The sequence below is a fragment of the Arachis hypogaea genome, chromosome 15 (assembly GCF_003086295.3).
Source record: "Arachis hypogaea cultivar Tifrunner chromosome 15, arahy.Tifrunner.gnm2.J5K5, whole genome shotgun sequence".
Classification (NCBI taxonomy): domain Eukaryota; kingdom Viridiplantae; phylum Streptophyta; class Magnoliopsida; order Fabales; family Fabaceae; genus Arachis; species Arachis hypogaea.
The window spans coordinates 157,003,007-157,020,032 of record NC_092050.1 but is presented as its reverse complement, the minus strand read 5'-3'; the positions used below and the strand labels follow the sequence as shown (position 1 = coordinate 157,020,032).

At 35.3% G+C, this 17,026-nt stretch overlaps 3 protein-coding genes and 1 long non-coding RNA gene across 8 annotated transcripts; 3 read left to right on the top strand and 1 right to left on the bottom strand.

The window, feature by feature from the left end:
* The first annotated feature begins 502 nt into the window (after positions 1-502).
* Positions 503-5,138, top strand: LOC112751704 (zinc finger CCCH domain-containing protein 48). The gene is made up of 9 exons (XM_025800924.3): positions 503-1,469; positions 1,876-1,971; positions 2,073-2,162; positions 2,295-2,396; positions 3,277-3,423; positions 3,539-3,658; positions 3,783-3,842; positions 4,243-4,340; positions 4,600-5,138. The coding sequence occupies exons 1-9, from the start codon at positions 1,020-1,022 to the stop codon at positions 4,742-4,744; spliced, it is 1,308 nt and encodes a 435-aa protein (XP_025656709.1). The 5' UTR covers positions 503-1,019; the 3' UTR covers positions 4,745-5,138.
* A 120-nt stretch (positions 5,139-5,258) lies between these two features.
* LOC112751705 (sorbitol dehydrogenase) lies at positions 5,259-8,803 on the bottom strand. 5 transcript variants are annotated; one of them, XM_072217343.1, is made up of 7 exons: positions 8,713-8,803; positions 7,652-7,840; positions 7,488-7,555; positions 6,921-7,157; positions 6,403-6,693; positions 5,963-6,150; positions 5,259-5,687 (listed from the first exon to the last, which is right to left on the bottom strand). In XM_072217343.1, the coding sequence occupies exons 2-7, from the start codon at positions 7,764-7,766 to the stop codon at positions 5,495-5,497; spliced, it is 1,092 nt and encodes a 363-aa protein (XP_072073444.1). In that variant the 5' UTR covers positions 7,767-7,840; positions 8,713-8,803; the 3' UTR covers positions 5,259-5,494. The 5 variants fall into 5 exon arrangements, with proteins under 5 accessions (XP_072073444.1, XP_072073443.1, XP_072073445.1 ...); XM_072217342.1 differs by lacking the exon at positions 8,713-8,803 and adding an exon at positions 8,390-8,499; XM_072217344.1 differs by lacking the exon at positions 8,713-8,803 and adding an exon at positions 8,394-8,463.
* Positions 8,802-10,888, top strand: LOC112751706 (L-idonate 5-dehydrogenase). Its single transcript, XM_025800928.3, has 7 exons — positions 8,802-9,021; positions 9,138-9,205; positions 9,299-9,461; positions 9,568-9,647; positions 9,818-10,108; positions 10,196-10,383; positions 10,559-10,888. Exons 1-7 carry the CDS (start codon positions 8,907-8,909, stop codon positions 10,749-10,751), a joined length of 1,098 nt encoding a protein of 365 aa, XP_025656713.1. The 5' UTR covers positions 8,802-8,906; the 3' UTR covers positions 10,752-10,888.
* A 3,156-nt stretch (positions 10,889-14,044) lies between these two features.
* Positions 14,045-15,771, top strand: LOC140179036 (uncharacterized). The gene is made up of 2 exons (XR_011872617.1): positions 14,045-14,381; positions 15,520-15,771. It is a non-coding gene; the product is annotated as an uncharacterized lncRNA (long non-coding RNA).
* The last annotated feature ends 1,255 nt before the right edge of the window (positions 15,772-17,026 follow it).

Here is a 17,026-nt window from a genome sequence, read left to right as displayed (position 1 = left end):
TAAATAAATTATTCTTAATCATATTACTTTCATTCTAAATAAAATTATTTTTTTTATAATTTTACTTTTAAAAATTTTAGAATATATTAAAATGATAATAAAATATATTTAAAAAAGATTAGATTTAGTATTTGTTTGGGTGTCATATCTTGATAAAAATAGATATTTTTTATTAAAAAAATATCTTTTTATTTTTTAGCGTGTTTGACAAATTTTTAATAGTAAAAATAAAAACACTAAAAAAATAAAAAAAATATCTTTTTTTACTGTAATATATATTTTTTTAAAAGATCTTTTTTTTTAAAAAAAGATATTTTTCATATAATAAATAAAAAAATACTTTTATATTATTATACTCGAACATAATTAATAAATAAAAATATCTTTTTATATAAAATATCCAAACATAAAATTACTTTACTTTTCCATAAAATCTTTAAAAAAAGATAACTAGAAAAAAAATCTTTTCTTAAAACTCACTCATAATTTTTTTTTTAGAATCAATCCAATTCATTTAAATTCGTAATATTCACATTCCACAGTGAACTCCATTCATGAACTGAGGGTAGCTTCGTAACTCCACATTCTCGTAAACCTAACGCTTCTTGTCTTCTACAACGTCGTTTCGTAGCATATTTCGCCTGAACTGATCTCCATGCCCGACTCTCTCCTCTTTCCTCTCTTGAATCGCTAAATTAGGGTTTTTCTGATCCAAAGTCTTGAACCCTAATCTCAATAATTAGGGTTTTTCCACGACGAAGTTTAAGTCCTACTGTCACCCTTGATGATCACGCAAGACCTCTCTGCTCGTCTTCCAACCTTGCACCTTCAAGCTCGCCCAACTTCAAACTTTTGTGCGTGGTCGATTTGGGATCCCGATTCAACAAGTTCTGACATTTTTTCTGCTAATTGCAGCTAAAGCTACAGTTTTTCAGCCTCTATCTTGCGATACCCTCCCAATTTCGACACCGCAAATTCGCAAAACATCAGAAACCATCCAGTGTCTGTGCTTTGGATCCATGGACCTTGATGGGGGCAACAAGCGCGTGTACCAACGATTAGGTGGACCCTCAGGGGACTCGAAGCATCAGAAAGTGTGCTATCACTGGCAAGCTGGCAAGTGCAATCGTCACCCATGCCCTTTTCTTCATAGCGAGTTGCCAACTCCCAATGTTAATGGTACCTCTTCGAAGAGGCCTCATGGTTCTGCTGACAATTCCGGATTTTCGGGACATCGCCGGAACCCTCACTTCAACAACACATGGGGTCGCGGTGGTGGTCGTGGTGGCGGTCGCGGTGCCAGTGGTGGAGTTGTTGGTGGTGACATGAGTGTAGTTAGGAAGGCTGATAAAGTTTGTAATTATTGGATTCAGGGGAATTGTAATTTTGGTGAGAGGTGTAAGTTCCTTCACTCTTGGAATACAGGGGATGGGTTTTCTATGTTGACACAGCTTGAAGGCCATCAGAAGGTAAAAAAAAAATTGTTTTTTAGGTAAAAAAAAAATTAGGTTATTTACTTCACTCACTATAGGATTTTTGTTCTTTCTGCCAGGTTGGAAGTGTAATGTTTTTTAATATTGTCTTCCAATTATGTATTGTCATGTCATTGCAAGTGTTTGACTTCTAGAAGATTAGTTGACAATGTAAAATACTTTACACATATAGTATTATAGAATCAATTCTTTTTTATAATTTTAGATTCTGTTTTTAGTGGTAGATACATTCCTCTGTAAAATTTGTGTAGTGTGAACTTGAGTCAATTTTGTCACTATTCTTTGTACTATAAGATCAGTTGATGCTTGCTAAGTTGTCTGAATATGCTTTTTGTGCAATAAGAATTGTTGGGATGAAATTTGGTTTAAACTGAATGAACAGGTTGTTAGTGGAATTGCCTTTCCTTCTGGCTCGGATAAGCTTTATACTGGAAGTACTGATGAGTCTGTAAGGGTTTGGGACTGCCAGTCTGGAAAGGTTGTTAGTACCTTCAACATGTCACTTCTTTTATTGTATCCTTGCAAAAAGGTAACACTGATGAAACTATATTGATTTTGCTTATCAATTTTCCTATGCAGTGTGTAGCTGTGATCAATCTTGGTGGTGAAGTAGGTTGCATGATCAGTGAAGGTCCTTGGGTTTTTGTAGGCATACCTAATTTTGTGAAGGTAAAAAGAGGGGATTCTGGAGGCATTTTTTCTTTCTTCTCTCTTTGTAATTTACAGACTTTTAGTTCAAGTATATCTATAAACTCTCATCGCAGCACAGTTAATGTCTTGTTTAATGATGATATTTTGTAGGTCTGGAACACACAAAATTCAATGGAACTAAGTCTAAATGGTCCTGTTGGACAAGTTTATGCACTTGTTGTGAATAATGATATGCTCTTTGCTGGTACACAGGTAAAACACACACTCTCTCTCTCTCTCTCTCTCTCTCTCTCTCTCTCTCTCTCTCTCTCTCCTGCGTGATGTATATGTTATATTCCAAGGCATGCTTTATTTCGTGAGGCAGTATTCCATGTCTTGGTTGGAGATTAACTTGTTGGTACTTTAAGGCCTGACTGATCAAATGGGAAGTGCATGTCTTCTTTTATACACACTATTTATTCAGTGGCATCTTTTAAGGCGACTAAATGTACATACACTAGTTTGGAATGAGAATATTGACATAAATTTTTGGGATTATAAGGAATTCTAGGAATAAGCAGTACATGCATATTATTATGTTAGGGATGTAGGTATATTAGGTTAAAAAAAAGGAAGAACCATTTAAGAACATTTTTGAATCTACAAGCAACAAAGTTGCTGGTGCAAGTTGTATCAAGAAAATGTAACCATTAGAACCCAAGGGTAACGTTACGGTGGTCAAGAATGATTTGAGTTATGAGACACCATAAAGTGCATATTGGAATATTGGAATATTGGGTATGTAAAGTATATAAGCTCTAGGGGATAGCTAATAATGTTTCATATTTGATAGATGAAGAATTGTTGGTGTTATATGAACACAAGAAGTCAAGAACTAATTACTATGTCAACTTTTGGGGTTATTCCTTCAATGCTTTAACAACTTTATTTATTTGTTTATTTTTCTTTTTGGATAAGAACCATTTAATGATTTTACATAGTTACGTGTTAGGAAACTACTTTGTTACAACTTTCAATTCAACCAAACATGCTTTCACTCGTGCTCTAATCTTAATGTCCTTCTAACCTGTGTACCTTGGTTTGGAGTATCCACTTTAGTATTTAAAGCTCACTTAAACTACTTATCCTGCAGGATGGATCTATATTGGTATGGAAGTTCAATGTAGTTGCTAACTGCTTTGAGCCAGCTGCATCACTTAAGGGTCACACGCGTGGTGTTGTTTCATTAGTTGTTGGAGCTAATAGACTCTACTCTGGTTCAATGGACAATACAATAAGAGTAAGCTACATAAGAAATATTCTATAAGCATCTAATTCATTTAATGGGGTGTGCATTAGCTGCTATCTAAGCAATGTGTTTTGTTAATTTCTTGTATATTTATGCTATCTTTCAGGTCTGGAATCTTGAAAATTTGGAGTGTTTACAGACACTAACAGACCACACGTCTGTCGTGATGTCTGTTCTCTGTTGGGAGCAGTTCCTTTTGTCTTGTTCATTGGACAAAACAGTAAAGGTTGGTTCATACTATTTGTTTGGTTATATATACGTAGAATAGGCATAAGTATTTTTTTTTCCCCTTAAAAGTTATTATTCTTCTTAAAAAGGTCTTCAAGCAAATCTCTTTGTTCTCTCTTTAGGTGTGGTATGCTACTGAAAGTGGAAACTTGGAAGTGACATATACTCACAACGAAGAGCATGTACGTATGAATTCCCTCCCACCCCCACCCCCCTGATAGTTGGTCGTATGACATTTGATCTCTAGTTTGTAATTTTGACCGTCAATCCCTTGAAATATTAATTGGAGAATCAATTCACTTTTTACTCTTACATCAATGATCCAAAAACCACTTATAAAATATAAGAACTTTATTTAAGTTTCTGGTAATGAAAATGACTCATTTTGCATGCATCTGGACTTGGATATTACCACAGGTTCATATATATCTTGTAGTTAGAATTGGTATTGTTTAACAGTTTAACCTAATCACTCATGAGTTGTGACAAGTTTCTTTTCCTTTTTCGTTTATAAAAAAAAAATAGTGGGCAAGTTTGCTTCATGATATTTCCTCCCCTTTTAACAATATATTCTGCTTGTAGGGAATAGTTACTCTCTGTGGAATGCACGATGCACATGGCAAGCCCATTTTGTTGTGCTCTTGCAATGATAATACTGTGCGCCTCTATGACCTGCCATCGTAAGTAATTTATCTTCCAAATTTTATGAGCTCATTTGTTCCTATGCTGACTTCGGTAGTCTCTAGAGGATTTAGAAATTCATTCAATGAATTGTATTTGTGTATCTCGCCCACGAGTGCTTGATTTATGCCAAAAATCCGACAAATCTGATTGTATGCTTTACAAGAAGTATGATTCGTTGCTCATATTATCAAGTGCACTCGCTGCCTATAAAATGCAGCTAATCCTAATTTTTCTGGCCCCATTTGTGGTGTTCAGATTTGCAGAGAGAGGCAAGATATTTACAAAACAAGAGGTACGGGCAATTCAGGCAGGGCCTAATGGCTTATTCTTCACTGGTGATGGAACTGGTCAAGTCAAAGTGTGGAATTGGACACCGGAGCCAATACCTACCATTCAATAAAATGGATACTTTCCGTAATTTGTTATAGTAGTTTTTTGTGGTGTACCTTTTTGTAATTTTTTTCAAATGCAAGAAGGGAATTCAATATTAAGGTTGGTACGCGGAGGATTTGAGAGAGAGAGAGAGAGGAGAAGAGGGCAGAGGGGTGTATTTGTAATTTAAGTTTGCGGAAGGTAATAGTCTGTCTTCTAGAGTTTTGAGCTGTGGTTTTGGTGTTGAGTTTGTAACCTTGGCACAAAGGCTGTGCTCAAGTAGGAGTCCCTATTAAGTTCTCAATATTTTGTGAAATTACAATACAGATTAAACATTTGTTACCTTTTCTCCTGCTGGTCCTATGTATGTATCACAAATAAATTTTGGTTACTTAGTGAAAAAGTAACAAGTTTGTTTCATATTTTGATCTGTTTTGATATTCTTCCTGGTGATTCTAAATCTTGACAAACATAATTATGTAAATATAGTTTTTTTTTATTACTCGGTAAAATCAATTGAAAAAACAAAATACTAACTATAATAACCAAGACCAAGTGATACATCATAGCATTCAAGATTTTCATATGGTAGTGTTCTCATACATATAGCACTTAAACTCATTCGCACAGCAAAAGAATTAGAATTTTTCACTTATCAATGAGAACATTGAAGGATTCATAACACAAGTCAGGGGAAATTTTTTGAGTTCTTATTGAAGCCACTTTATTCATAACCCAAATTATGAAGACGACCAAGAGCTTGACTGATGTGTATCTTCTAAAGATTGAACATGACCTTAATAGCATTACCACCAGCAGCACTTGTTTCAAATGCTTCTTCCACTTCCTTCTGAGAGAATCCATACCTGTGTGTTATAAGGGGCTTCACATCGATTTTGCCACTCCTTAGAAACTCAAGACATAGAGGCCATGTGTTCTTATACCGGAATATACCAATCACATCAACTTCCCTGTATTTGGCATCATAAAATAATACACTAAAATATCACATCACAACAGAAAACTAAAATCTAACAACTCATATATGTTACAACATTACTGTTTCTTAAATTACTTTATGACAAGAAGTACCTATTGAGCTTCAATGAATATGTGATTCATATGCTTTACTAAGAAAATAAATCAGATGAAGAGTAGCCCGAGAGTTAGAGGCAAGGACTTAGATTTAGATGTTATGATGTCATTCGATCTATATAACCGACTCTATCTAATTACATAGTCATACCTTGCAGCAGCTGGGGTGAGTGGGACTGTCATTTCAGAATGACCCATTCCTACTAAGCAAACTTTGCCACCTGGCTTAGTAGCACTCAATGCTGTAGTCATGGTTTTGTTGAAACCGGCACAGTCAAAGGTAACATCTACATCAGCTCCCATAGCCTTATGTATCTGTTCAACTTCTCCAGGAACATCCTGAAATGCAAAGCATTACATTCAAAATTATATAAATTACACTTAGTATCCTGAGCTAAGATGACACCACACATGGCAATCCTCCATTTATATAAGGTTTTCTGACACATGGTATCTTGTACTATGTAAAATTTCCCTGTAAAGTGTACATTTCCATAGACAGCAGCATGTTAAAGTGTAAATTTCCTTCATTCTTTTATTATTATTATTTTATCTTTCAAACTCTAACACAAGGGAATCAAATATACATGCCTGGGAGTTTGTCGAGACTTTGACAATATCATCAGCACCAAGAGATTTTGCAACAGATAAACGATGGTCATCGACATCCACTATGACAATCCTAGGCGCGCCAAAAGCTCGAGCCGCAAGCATTGTAACAAGTCCTATAGGTCCAGCTCCCATGATCAACACCTTTGTTTCTGGGCCAATCTCAGCACGCCTACAAGCATGAACACCGACGCTTAAGGGCTCACACATTGCCCCCTCCTCTAAGCTTACATTGTCTGGTAGTTTAAAACATAGGTCTGCAGGGTGCACTATCTGTATAAAGAGAAAAATGAAACTCAAAAATTGGTTTTAAGGGACTCATTCTATTTAACAACACAGAAAATGGTGACAACCAAAACAAATACACAATAGTATCAGTATTGTATCGTGTTTAAACCGAAATTCATGCTAACTGATGTGGTCATTGTTCATTTAATTGTATTCAGAATCATACAATATTGAAAGGATTCTAGTTTGAGAAGCTCTGGATTCGTTCAAACCTGATTAGCAAGGGAACCATGAACTGGTGGAGTGGCAAAGAACTTCATATCAGGGCACAAGTTATAGCGGCCCTGCTTGCAGTGGTCGCAACGCCAGCAACTGATTCCTGGCTCAATCGCCACACGGTCACCTGGCACCAAGGCCTTGACCTCACTGCCAACTTCTTCAATGATCCCAGCACACTCGTGACCAATCACCATTGGCTCTTCAACTACAAAGTGTGCACATCTCAGTGTCTGCAAGCACATAAAACAATCAAAACCAAAACCTTCAATCAAATGTTTTCCAACCTCTATGCAAAATAGTAAATAGTGTATTCAAGCCAGCAGCAACATAAACTGAATTAGGGAACATCAATAACCCCATCAATCAAAATCTCCAACCTATGCAAGATATATACCAAATTTGCCAATCAGATATTCATACATTGGTCAAGTCATTCAGCATCACTTTTAGGCATAGATTATCAAAGTATATGCAATTGCTTTGAATGAAATTAGATGCAATAGAGAATAATTATGTATGTTGTATGTATGTATGTATGTATGTATGTATGTATGTGTTACCTTGAGGTAGTGAACATCACTTCCACATATACCAACAGCTTTCATTCTAACTCTAACATCATGGGGTCCTTTAATTTAGAACATGCAGATTGCAGAGTAAAAGTGAGATACCAAGAATGAATCTGAGTATGATTGAAACAAAATGAATGAATGAAGTGAGATACCAAGAGGAGGAAGGTTGAATGGCTGAATCTTGAGTGTGTTAATGGCAACAAGCCAAGCAGCCATGTTCTGCTCTTCTCCATGATCATCATCTACTGACATCCCTCCTTTCCCCATTTTTGCTGATTCACTTCAAACTCTCTTTCTCTCTCTCCAAATCTTGAAGATATTTCAGAAGTGAGAGACCTCTTCTGCCACAGGGAATCAAATAAATCAAGTCCATTTCCATTTTCTTCACTATCAACCATAATTAATAATAATATAATTATAATAATAATAATAATAAGGAATATCTTTTATCTTGCTATCTTTTGTTAATTAGTGAACTTCTCAGCATTTTTAATTTAAATTTATTGTATAGAAAAATTAGTTACAAGAATAACATATTACATAACAGGAGATAAAAATTACTAAACCAAAATAAATGATAAGATGACAACTAATTTTAAATCCTAACAAATTAGATTTAAAAAAATGTAATAATAAACATTAAATTATATTATGAGATAACGATGAATCTTTGCAATTAATCTGAGTGGTTTTTCATATAAACGTCATAGAGACCATATGGGTGGTTTGTCCTCATCCATATTGTGATATGGTCATGTCACATGTGGCTGTTTATATGCTATAAATCGCTTTCAGCCTTTGCTGATGCCTAATGGGTTTTTCTGAAGAGCATGCATGCTTCTATAATCTAATTCTATTGGATTTATTCATGTCATGATTGTGTGTCATACCAACCATAGAACTCCCTATTTGTTTTGTCACCAAAGCATGACTCAGCTCAGCACCATAACATATCAATCAATTTCCTTTATGAACTAGGGACTGATCCACAAATAAGTATGGCTCAAACCCCAAGAATAATTAGGATCCTGTAAAGTATGCAATTTTGTCATAGTCATTGAATAGTGATTGATCAGAATATTTTAATTTTTTTTCCCATAAGAGTCATTAATTTCTCAATAAACAATGGTGAAATATGTTTTAGTGGTGCTAAATCAGAATAAGTTTAGGAAAAAATTGAAGCAATGAAATACAAACAAGTACAAAGTCATACCTTCACATCATTCTCTTACAAAGACACAAAGTGGCATTAGCATAGTCCAAAAGATGATATGGATAATTGTGGATCATGAACTGAATAATGAAGAGTGCAAAGGAAAGTGACAGTGACAGTGACAGTGGTAGTGACACTTTATGCAGATGAAATTAGAGAGGACACAAGGAAAGGTATTAGCTGATTAGCAACAGATGGTGATAATTAACACAGAAATGTCACAAAGTGAAGATGAAGAGATCAACATGGCAGCTTGGATTCTTGGTGTTAAAGATTTATCAATTCAACCATATCCACTTCCTTCTTTAGGTGAATTGATCTTCTCATAAATTTCAAGACATTTAACTTATACACTCATGGTATCTAATAAAGTAATTGAAGCTCATGTATTGAGTACTGTGGTGATCAACAATCTTCAATTTCAGGTCCCCATGATGTTAAAATTAGAATTAAAGCTGTTGGTATTTGTGGAAGTGATGTTCATTACTATAAGGTAAGAACCTGAAAGTTCGTATTATCACTAATTATTAGTACTCTAGCGTTTGCTTAATTCTGTTCTTTGAACACTACTAAACTTTGTTGCTAGACTATGAGATGTGCAAATTTTATTGCCAACAAGCCTATGGTACTGGGGCATGAATGTGCTGGAATCATTCAAGAACTAGGCACTCAAGTTCAATCTCTTGCAGTAGGGGACAGGGTAGCCTTAGAGCCTGGAATCAGTTGCCAAACATGCAATTTCTGCAAAGGTGAGTTAAGAATCATATTGATCAGAGAATTGTAGCCTTATATGGTATGATAAATGTAACCAATTAGTAACTAATTCTTGAAATATCTAACTGTATCTCTAATAAGGTGGCCGCTACAATCTCTGTCGCGGCATGAAATGTTTTGGATCAGCATCAACTCACACTCACGGTTCTCTTGCCAATATGGTAAACTTTTCTATGTGTTGCTCTGATATATCCCATGTTTCAATTTAGATGTACTTCATTTCATGTGTTATATTCAATAAGTTAAATAAATACTAATGATGAATATTCAAAACTAACATACTTATAAGACTATATATATATATATATTGAATGTTCCATTATGTTTTCAGGTGGTGCATCCTGCCAATCTGTGTTTCAAGCTACCTGACAATGTGAGCTTGGAGGAAGGAGCCATGATTGAGCCACTCAGTGTAGGAGTGCATGCGTGTCGTCGCGCGAATATCAGTCCAGACACAAATGTACTAATCATAGGAGCAGGACCAATTGGCCTTGTAGTATCACTTGCTGCCAGGGCATTTGGATCACCAAGAATTGTGATGGTTGATGTTGATAACACTCGTTTATCAATTGCAAAAGATCTTGGTGCAGATGAGACTATTCTAGTTTCAACTAGTATCCAGGTTTCACTCTATACTCTACACATTTCACTCCTTTAAAATACCCCATTCAATTGGTAAGATATTTGCAATGGCTACATTTTGATTTAGGACATGGAGAAAGAAGTGGTGCAAATCCAGAATGCCATGAGGTCTAAGATTCATGTGAGTTTTGACTGTGTTGGCTACAATAAAACCATGTCCACATCACTCAATGTCACCACCTCTGGTGGCAAAGTTTGCCTCATTGGATTAGCTCAAACTGAGATGACAGTTCCCCTTACTCCGGCCGCAGCGAGGTAACAAAGATCACATTAGACCGGCTCGATTCGAGTCAGATTAGTTAAAATTTGGCTGGCTCAGGGATACTACTAGAAGATTTAGGATGCCATAAAATTATTCAAATTTGGTAGTATTAGTACTATCAAATAAAACTGTGTTTGATGATCAAAATTTGGTTTTCATGTGTTGTAGGGAGGTTGATGTAATTGGAATATTCAGATACAGAAACACTTGGCCCCTATGCATTGAGCTATTAAGAACTGGGAAGATTGACATCAAGCCATTGATAAGTCACAGGTTTGGATTCTCACAGAAAGAGTTGGAAGAAGCCTTTGAAACCAGTGCTCGAGGGGGAAATGCTATTAAGATCATGTTCAATCTCTAGATTCAGTGTGTTTCTTTTAGCATTAAGTTAATTACTAATTGAAGTATAGAGTGTATTACTCTCATAATACATCATAGTAGTATTAGTACTCTCTTATTTAATTTATTTAGGTTCATTAAGCATGCACAACTTAACTAATGACCTCTGGCTACAATCACTGCTATAAATTTTTCATTCAAAAAAAAAAAAAAAAAAACCTAAGAACAAGTAATATTTAAGCATGCATTAATACTGAAAAAAAAAAAAATCTTATTAAGAAGTCAAACTTCTTAACCGACCCTATGTTAAAGGCCAAACAAAGAAAGGATAGAACTGAAGCCATGTCAATTCATATTAATCCTCTTCGTCACAAAATCTTATACATAAACAACTCATAAATTATTGTTTGTTTTATATTATAGTTTAATATCAGCATTACCCTAATAACATTCAACATCATCAATTAATCAATTTTGTGGTCATTACGTTCCTATGTCACATCTTACCTACCGATAGAGTCCTAGACCCTTTTTCTTTCTACACAAAATTTTGAGCCACCCTTTTATTGATCCAATAGATCAACAAACACACTATACACTAAAGTTTTTTAGATGTGAACAGAAAATGACTCTCATTTCACTTGCTAATTCTACATGCTTAGCTACAATTTGCATCGAAATTCGGTGCCAAATTTCCAATTCATCATTTGTACCTTTGAATGACTTTAATGTGTCAAATTGACCCCACAATTCCACTTAGTCCCGCCTTATCTTTCAATCTCAATTCTCAACTAAGACACTGTTATCTTTATACCCAAATTGAATTTGAATTGGTCATACTAGTGCACTTGTTTCCATCATATCCAGGTATGATTTCTGAACCAGGGTCAAAATGGTAAAGCAACAATTCTATTTATGTTGCTTCAGCTATTTGTCAGACCAAATTAAACTTGCCAACATAGGAGGAAAAAACATACATTCCTCTATACATGCATCTCCTTTTCTCTTTTAGCTTTCACCCTCACTGCTTATGCTAATTCCATTAATTTTTTTTTTCTTTGGCATATCGTCCACTTTGTCTGGATGGATTCATATTCTATCCATGCATGTTTTTATTGCCGATGTTCATACAACGAAAAATATAGTGGAGAGTGGGGGAGTGGGGACTACTTTTTTTTTTTTTAAATAAATAAATAAATTTGAGAGTCTTCTATTTCTACCTTGATGGTTGTAATATATATATATATATATATATATATTAAGAATTAGCTAACATACATATGTTTTAATATTTTAAATATATATTAAAATTAATCACTAAAATTAGTTATTATTATATTTATGTATAAATATATATCATATATGTAACTCCACCTATGTTACACTAGCGGTACATAGCCGATCCCAAGCCCGGATAAAGGAGGAGGGTTGTGTTAAGTCTTCGACAACCAACATAAAAATATAGTCGAATCTCCATTACATGAATCAAAGACATTATTGTGCTACAGCTAGGTCGTTGCCCGGAAGCAACGCGCTGTATGGCTCGAGTACGGTGTCAAATGAGTAAGAGCCGCTGCATCGGTGCTCGGATGTAGTGTTAAATGAGCAAGGGTTCTCACGTTTTCGTGAACGGACGCGGGTAAATAAACTAGTTCACAAAGTAAAAGGTAAAGGTCGGAGCGACAGAACGTTGAGATTTGGGACATGGAACATAGGCACTCTAACAGGAAAGTCCATGGAGGTGGTGGACACCATGACAAGGAGGAAGATTAACATTATGTGCCTACAAGAAATAAAATGGGTTGGTGCGAAGGCTAGGGAGTTGGATACTTCTGGTTTCAAACTTTGGTATACAGGAAATGTGAAGAATAGGAATGGGGTTGGAATAATTGTGGATAAGTAGTGGAAGAAGGACGTAGTGGATGTCAAGAGGGTGGGAGATCGGATCATCTATATCAAACTTGCGGTGGAGGGAGGTGCTTTCCATATGATTAGCGCCTATACACCGCAAGTGGGTTCGGACGAACAACAGAAGATAAGGTTTTGGGAGGATCTAGAGAGTTTGGTTCAAGACATACCTTTGGGAGATAAGATTTTCTTAGGAGGAGATTTAAATGGCCATGTTAGGAGAGAAATGACTGGATATGGGAGTATTCACGGAGGCCATAGTTTCGGGGTGATCAATGTCGAAGGTAAAACTATTTTGGACATTTTCTCAACCTTTGATCTTCTCATCGCAAATACATATTTTAAAAAGAGAGACGAATATCTTATAACCTATAAGAGTGGCATGACAAGCTCTCAAATTGACTTCTTCTTATTGAGGAGAGTCAACCGGAAATTTTGCATTAATTGTAAAATTATCCCTGGAGAGAGTTTGACAACACAACATAGGGTGCTCGTTATGGATTTTCGCATTGAGAAAAAGTTGAGAAAAAGACATCATACGAAGAACCCAAGGACGAGGTGGTGGCGGATGAAAGGTGAGGAACAAGGAAGCTTCCTAAGACGGGTAGGAGAAGAGGCTAAGTGGGATGGGAATGGAAGCGCGGAAGAGATGTGGAGGGAGATGGCAGAAGTTATTAGAAGAACAGCAAAAAAAACCTTTGGTGAATCTAAAGGAATAAGACCAAGAGACAAGGAGTCCTGGTGGTGGTGTAGCAACCCTCAGTTTTTAAAATATAAATATAAATAAGTTATAATTTATTTTATAAAATTAGAATTCTTTATTTTTAGAAAATTATTTTTAGGGTTAGTAATTGAACTAATTTTATAATAATTTGAATTTAATCAAATCTATATTATTATTATTATTATTATTATTATTAGATATAATTGTCATAAGTATTATATATATTATAAGTTTATATAGTTTTGCTTCCTATTATTATATACTCATTATTGTTATAATATTCACTACATTACTATTATTATTACTATTATTATTACTATAATTACGTTTATTATTATTATTATTACATGATTATCATTACTATTGCTAGCATTATTATTACTATTATTAATCATAAAGCACGAAAACAAAAGACGGTTTTGATTATAATACGATTACATATATTATTATTATTATTATTATTATTATTATTATTATTATTATTATTATTATTATGCATGTACGCATATATATATATAAGGCGGCAACCATTTACTTAATGAAAAGCCATTGTATAGGTATACACATATATGAAATATCTAGTTATGATTATCATTAGCTTTATTATATCATTAGCTTTGTATATGATAATATCATCCGAAGAAATAAGTAATATTTACTTTATTATTATTATATGTGTCGCCTGATATATATAGTATATGAAGGTATGAGTGACGAGAGAGAAGAGTGACCGAGAGAGAGAAGCGTGGGAACGTTTCCTCCTCCAACCTTTCGGTTTTAATTTCTTATAATCCGTAACTCCAATCAAAAATCTAATCCGATAAAAGTGTTCGTATCCTCTTCTTTTATATGTTGGCACCACTTTTGACTGGTAGAAGTTGACGGTGACGTAACTCCTCTACTCTTTGAGTTTGGCCAACGAAAGATTTAGGAGGCACAGACGATTCTGGACGTTTTCTTCTTCGATAGCTCGGTCAGAAAGTTTTTCCAGAGTTTTGAATATTTTGATTCTGTACGAAGGTATGGTTTTGGTTTCTTGTAGTTAATGTTTAATGTCATGTGAAAACTTAGGCTAGAAGACCTTAAGATAGGAATGAAATGAATGAATAAATGATGGATTGTGTATATGGTATAAAATGTGAGGTTTAGCTATTGTCAATAATTTGCTGTTGAAGTTGGTCAGTTTTGGAAAAAGATTTAATATTGGTATTTGTTTGATTTTGAAATAATTTGTTACTGAAAACGATTTGAAGGACTGAGAGGTGTTTGATTTGATAGTTGGGACCCTTGAAGGGTGGCAGAAATTCGAGTTTTAAAGGAGATACTGCCAAAGTTTCTATAAGAATTAGAGTTTTGATTTGAGGTGTTATTCTAAAAAGGAAAGAGATTATCATATAGCTTGTGTATTTGAGACTATTTGTTGACCCTCTGTCGCAAGATGTGACCGGGCACTCTAACTCCCCGGATTCCCCCATGGGCATGCATATAGATATGAATATTAAATATTATTGAGCTTGGAGTTTAACTCCATGGAATACTATATTATTGAGCTTGGAGTGTGACTCCATGGAATATTATATTTGAGCTTGGAGTTTAACTCCATGGAATATTATTGAGCTTGGGGATGCGCGCACAGAGGGACTGTCCATTGGTTAATTACCAGGACTTGTCGGGTTGGCTGTATAACCGACAGATGAGACTCATCAGCCATAGGACAGGCATACATCATATGCATTTGTTTGCTTTGTTTGGGTGTGCATTGTTTTAGTTTGCTTAACTGTTAAATTCTGCTTATCTGCTACTTGTTCTACGTGCTGTAAATGCTTCTCTACTTGTGTTTTCCTTGTCTGTAATGTTTGTCTATGTAATTAAGAGGCCCCTTGTCTGGCGAAGGAATGACGAGGGTTGTTCCACCAGTGATTCAGAGGATTAGAAGTGACAGAATGTAGAATGTTAAGTTAAAGTTAGATTCAGAACTAGAATATCTTAGATAACTTACCTAACTTCCGGTTTAGTTGAACTCTTAAGCTGAAATCTAAGTGTCGAAGTTCTAGGAATGCCTCTGGCTTTCCCGAGACCTTTTATATTAACTATGTGGGCACCTTTACCATACTGAGAACCTCTGGTTCTCATTCCATACTATGTTGTTGTTTTTCAGATGCAGGTCGAAAGGTATCTCATTAGGCGTCTGGTCACCTGAAGAGAAGTTGTTACTGTGTTATTTTGTTGTGCAGTGATGTATATGCACGTACTTAGCTTTCTCTCCACATAACTTATTCTTTTTGATCCTCTTAGAGGGTTATGGAGAGGCAGGATTTTGTTTATGTACATCTTGGGTTTTGGATATGTATATATATGTAAATATTCTCCGGCCAGCCTTGACTTCGCAGACTGAGTTAGGAGCTTGTTATTTGATACCTATCGCTTTCGATTCCTACTTTTATTGTCTTACATTTTATAGTTATAGTTTGTCTCACACGCAAGTTGTTCCATTTCCGGAGTATGGCGCTTTTCATTTTGCGATTTTGTTTTACCCATTTTTCAAGGCTCCTAGTCTATTATATTCTTTCTACTATTATAAGAATTTATTTTAATTTTTAGAAGTCGTAATACCTTGCCACCTCTATTTTACGACTTAAGCGTAAAGTTCTGGGTGGTAGGGTGTTATAGGTGGAATGCGAGTGTACAAGCTAAGATAAAGATAAAAAGAAAGTGCTTTAAAGAGTGGTCTTTATGCCACAACGCAGATAACTGGAAAAAATATAAGGCAGCTAAGAAAGAGACAAAAGTGGCTGTAAGTGAAGTAAGAACAAGGGCATATGAGGTCTTTACTAGTCTTTGGGTACGAAAGAAGGAGAAAAATGTATATATAGAATCGCAAAGAGCCGTGAAAGAAGAACGAGATATTTGGATCAGGTTAAGTGCATAAAGGATAAGGATGGAGAGGTGTTGGCTCAAGAGGAGAAGATTAATGAAAGGTGGAAGAGCTACTTCTACGAGTTATTTAATGAGGGACAGAAGACTCTCCCGAGCTTTGGTCGGTTATGCACAAGGGAAGAAGATCAAAACTTTTACTACTATCGAAGGATCCGAGAATTTGAGGTAAAAGAGGCTATAAAGCAGATGAAAACTAGCAGGGCAGTAGGACCTAATAATGTCCCGATTGAGGTTTGGAAGGATCTTGGAGAAAAAGGCATCAATTGATTAACCAAGCTTTTTAATAAGATTTTAAGGTCAAAGAAGATGACTGATGAGTGGAGAAATAGCATCTTGGTACCTATCTACAAGAATAAGGGGGATATACAAAGTTGCGGAAACTATAGAGGGATCAAGCTTATGAGTCATACCATGAAGTTATGGGAAAGGATGATAGAACGGAGGTTGAGAAAAGAGATACAAGTAACAGAGAACCAATTTGGATTTATGCCAGGCAGATCTACCACTGAAGCGATATACCTATTAAGAAGGATGATGGAGAGGTATCGTAGTAATAAAAGGGATCTACATATGGTGTATATTGATTTGGAAAAAGCGTATGATAGAGTACCAATTGAGGTCTTATGGAAGATTTTAGAAAAGAGGAGAGTAAGGATTGCATATATTCGTGCAATTAAAGACATATATGATGGGGTCACAACTAGTGTGAAGACTCAAGGTGGTGTGAC